The sequence below is a fragment of the Pezoporus wallicus genome, unplaced genomic scaffold (assembly GCF_028554395.1).
Source record: "Pezoporus wallicus isolate ANWC-B61680 ecotype Strahan unplaced genomic scaffold, APGP_CSIRO_Pwel_v1 contig_3486, whole genome shotgun sequence".
NCBI classification, from domain to species: domain Eukaryota; kingdom Metazoa; phylum Chordata; class Aves; order Psittaciformes; family Psittacidae; genus Pezoporus; species Pezoporus wallicus.
The window spans coordinates 7,076,575-7,081,086 of NW_026642292.1; the positions used below are offsets into that span (position 1 = coordinate 7,076,575).

The 4,512-nt window shown below is 45.3% G+C and overlaps 1 protein-coding gene across 1 annotated transcript; it reads left to right on the forward strand.

The window, feature by feature from the left end:
- The first annotated feature begins 266 nt into the window (after positions 1-266).
- On the forward strand, positions 267-3,977 carry SPTSSA (serine palmitoyltransferase small subunit A). Its single transcript, XM_057428649.1, has 2 exons — positions 267-448; positions 3,476-3,977. The coding sequence occupies exons 1-2, from the start codon at positions 346-348 to the stop codon at positions 3,577-3,579; spliced, it is 207 nt and encodes a 68-aa protein (XP_057284632.1). The 5' UTR covers positions 267-345; the 3' UTR covers positions 3,580-3,977.
- The last annotated feature ends 535 nt before the right edge of the window (positions 3,978-4,512 follow it).

The following is a 4,512-nucleotide window of genomic DNA, read 5'->3' on the forward strand; positions in this document are numbered from 1 at the left end:
ACTTCCCAGAACATCGGTTTAGATTACAGAGGATGAGGACAACCGGCTGCAGCACCGTCTCCTGGGCCTGATTCAGAAAAGCAGACCGCTCGGGCTTCACAGCAGCCATGCGATTTAAGGAGGCCGGGTCTCACGGCTCCCTGCTGCGCCGCGGCCCACCCCAGGGCGAGCGAGTCCGCTGCCACCCCCTCCGCGCCTCCATTTCAGGGGGCTGCCCGGGCACGGGGCGGGGCGTGGCGTGGCTGCGGGAGGGAGGGCGGGTCTCGGGCTGCCACCGCCCCGTCTCCGCTCGGCCTGGGCCCGGCGCACGGCCGCTGGCGGGGGGGGCAGAGGGCGAGGCGCGCCATGGCGCTGGGTTCGGCGTGGAAGCAGATGTCGTGGCTGTACTACCAGTACCTGCTGATCACCGCGCTGTACATGCTGGAGCCTTGGGAGCGCACCGTCTTCAGTATCCTTTCGCCGGCACGCCGGGGGCTGCTTTCTCCTTTCTTCCCGTCCCCTTCCCTTGAGGCCACCGGCTGGTGTGGCGGCCCCGACGGGTGCGGTGCCGGGGAAGCGGCAGGGCCGTGGCCCTGCTGAGGGCGGCTGGCCGGTGGCGGGGCTCTCCGAGGCTGGGGCCCGCGGCTCGGCGGGAGGGGAGCGAGGCCGTGCCGGGGAGCGGGGCTGTGCCGCGCCGTGCTTGGGGCAGCTGGCCTGAGGCGCCAGCGGAGGAGCGGCAGCCTCCGCCCGGCACCGGCGCTTGTCCCCTCCTGGCAGGCACGGCTCCTCACGGTCACAAGCTAACGCTGGGGAGTAATCGTCATGCTGGTGTTCCTCATCCTGTCGCCGAGCATAGGTTTATATCTCGAAGTTACTTCTTTAATTTTCCTTCTCTAGGGTTATGGTAGCACTTTCTCGCGTCTTTTGCACTGAAATCTCAAGCTTTCCCTTAAGCACTGGTGTCTTTTATTAATTCTTTTGTATTTTTGCTTACTGGAAAGTAAACATGCGCGCTGCAAAACCTTGGAAGCTTATGTTTAAGCTTATGGCGTTTTGTCATATGGCTTGTGTTAGATGAGTATTTAATCCTCCAACTGGTAAGTTTGCTTGGCTCTTTTGGAGTGGAAGAACTTGATAGATGCTTACATGAAGGCATGTGTTTAAAGACTGCTTACAGGTCGGCTTCTTTACCCGCCCCTTTCAGACAGGCAGTATACTCTCCCGGCTGTTGTTAAGGCATCACAAGTATTTTTGTCTTAAATGTGGTTGTTTTGATCTTGACTTAAAATGATGTCTGACAGGGATGACCCCGAGCCATCTCCAGTTAATGTTGAAAGGCAAAGAGTAATTAGCCAAAACATCAACAAAGATAGGGGTATAAGTAGTAGTGAGAAGCTGTTTTTACTGAGATACTGGACAATTTTGTAAAGGAACTTGCATTTATTATATAAAAGTGGTTGCTCAAGTTACAGCTGTGTGATTTAGGGTTTTTTTTTACTGTGTAAAGTCAGTAGAAGTGGAGATAACATCCTCTCTTTTCTAGTATTTATAGACTGTGCGTAATTGTTTGGGTGGGGGATCTTACCTTCAAGCAAGTGTTCCTTGCTACCGTATCTTCCTCTCTTTATGCTGTGTCTTTGTCACCAAGGAAGCTTCATGTTTGCTTTCTCTTCAATTATATTAGTAATGAGTTTGGTTTTTTTGTTGTTTTTTCTTTGTGCTAGCCATGGAGCATTTTAACTTGTGCAAGGTATTTAGGTAAATTAAGGTGTGTGTGCATGTTTACTGTTATAAAATGCAGTGAAGTAATTGCCACTTAGTTTACAAATGTGAGTGGCACAAGTATCACTTGCCATCCCGGGTCAGCAAAGTAGTTTTGCATCCTCACACGGGATGCTTTCGCTGTTGGAGGGCCAGGTCTGTATGAGTGCAGCATGGACGCAGCGGCCTTGGGAACTAATAGTGTGTGGCTCTGTTGCTGTGTGCCTTATTGCTGCTCATGCTCCAGAATCAGGAGTGAGCGCTGATACGGAAACAGGGATTTATGAGTTGACCTTCATTTTAGCATCTCATATTGTATAATCTTCTGGGACTAAAAACACACCAAGCAGTTAGTATGCTCTAATAAGCACAACTAACACCTCTGCTCTGCCACAGGGAAGTTGGTCACAGAGCATGTTACATGGGTGCTGTGGTGACTTGATTTCTCAAAGATGTGGAGCTCCTCTGGTTTCACCTGTGGAAACTGAGTACTGCTGTCCACTGTTATCATGCTTGTTAATCTGCAGTGCTTTTTATAGTGTTCCTGTCTTAAGTTTACTGAATGCAGGTAGTTGGATGAAATCAACAGCTTATTGTTAATTTCAAGTACTTCTGAATTTATGTAACCTTAAACTTTGAATGGCATAATCTTTCAGTAATCTGATGCCATAATTTCTGTAGATAAAGCTGCAGGAACCCTAAAGCTGAGCAAAGGTCCAGTTGTACGTACACATCATAAGCTGTTGTCTGACTTCTCTATGTGTGTTTTACAGGAGGTCCCTGTTAGGAGTTCAACTGATCAAGTAGTCATCTTAAAATTGTTTAGCTTCATGTGAAGCTTGTTTTGCAGTGTGATCTTCTAATGAGTGTCCGTTTACTTAAGCACGTGACTTGAAGCCATGCTGATGCTGAGGCTTTGTGAGTGAAATAGGTGCATGTCACAATGTTACTCATACTTTTCACTTCTCCTGCGGTTTCTTTTTCCTAAATGCCTCCAAAGCACATAAATTGAGGTGCTTGCCCATGAGAAAGGGTCTGAGTACATGTGGGTGGAGAAATGGACCAAATAATGTAGTGACTTAGAGCCTAGAGGACACTGGCAGCTAGGAGTGGATGTGAGGTTTTCTGACTTTATTGTGCTAACAGTACAACTTTCACAGCAGATGTGCTCTGTGCATCATGAGTTAAATTTATTAGGTCATTCTGTTCCAGGAAGCTGAGGTCAATCTCTAATGCTGTGTGCTTAAAAATGAGTAGGACATGCACAAATAAAACCTCTTACTCAGTACAGCTACTCCTATTATTGTGTTTTTTGTTTGGTTTGTTGGGCTATTTTTTGCAATGGTTGACTTTTTTTCTGCTTGGCTGCATGGCACTGGCTTTTGCAAGACTTGCTTAGCACCTGGGAAGATGCATGTTAAGAAGTTGTGTATTCTCAGTGCCCATTTTCTGTTCTTCCATCACGCTTCCCATACTTTAGCCTGTCCTCTTGAGTCCCTGAGGAGGCAGTGGATAACTTGCAAGGCATCATTCTGTAATTCAGCTCATTGCTGAAACTGGTGTTCTGTTTTTTTGATGTTCAGGTGGTTCTTCCAGTCTTTAATTGCTAAATACAGTTGACCCCGTCTGATTTAAACATGCAGTCTTGTAAGATAGTTACCAGGAAAGTTTTAATGCTGTGTGATGTCTGATGCACTTTCTATTTCAAATGCTCTTTTCCTCAACTGTAATTCAGATTCCATGCTCGTTTCCATCGTTGGAATGGCACTGTACACGGGCTACGTGTTCATGCCTCAGCACATCATGGCAATATTGCACTACTTTGAAATTGTGCAGTGATGAAGACCGTATTTTCAAGAAGTAATTTGGCTTTGAAATCTGGTCTGTGAACAAGAAGAATGAACATCTTACTTCTAACAAGACTTCTGCTGATGTCAGAAAGACACAGTTATGACTCTGAAAATTAGCAAACAAGATACGTAGAGCAGGGACGTGAGATGTCCCCTATGTTGTGTTCATTCCTTTTAGTTTTACAGGATAGGCCCTTGTATAGTAGTTTTGTCTACTTTAACATTGTGATTGTACTTTGATATCAGTATTTTCTTAACTTTGTGACAGTTTCAATATTGCACTGTGAAAGCTTTTCTTAATTGTAATTTTGAGTAAATCTTAATTGCCTTCTATTTTTAATTGAAAAGTCATCTTATTAAATGGGGCTTAAAGCTTTTGCTATTGTATGGTATGTACTTGCCTGGATATTTCTATTAATGCGTTTTGTAAGAAAATACATTTAGATTCATATTAGAGACATGAATATATTCGTCTAACGCTATTTACAGAAGTTAGTTTGTACGACTGAACTCAGGTGTACTCTTTGCTGTTCAGACTTTGTTCAACAGTATATTTGTGAGTATCACCTACATTTGGAATTAGCAATTCCTTCAAGTTTCTGTATGCTACCTGTTGGAGGAGGGAGGGGAGATGAGGCATTGAGGCAGGATGAAGACCGTATTCATTATGTTTGGAGTACTACTGTGGTCTGGGGCTTTATCTAGTGGTGGGAAAAGTACTTTTCTTTACTGACATAGGCCCACATATGGCTTTGGGATAGCACTTTAAATCATCCCTGTTTTTCTAGCTATCAATTCAATTGTACTTTTACAGGATGCTTTATTATGTCCCCGTGGTTGTGGTTTCTGCTAATGTTCACTCAACAGTGTAGCTATGTCTGGGTTTGAAAGGGGTTTTCTATTGCTGCTAGTGTTCCAAACA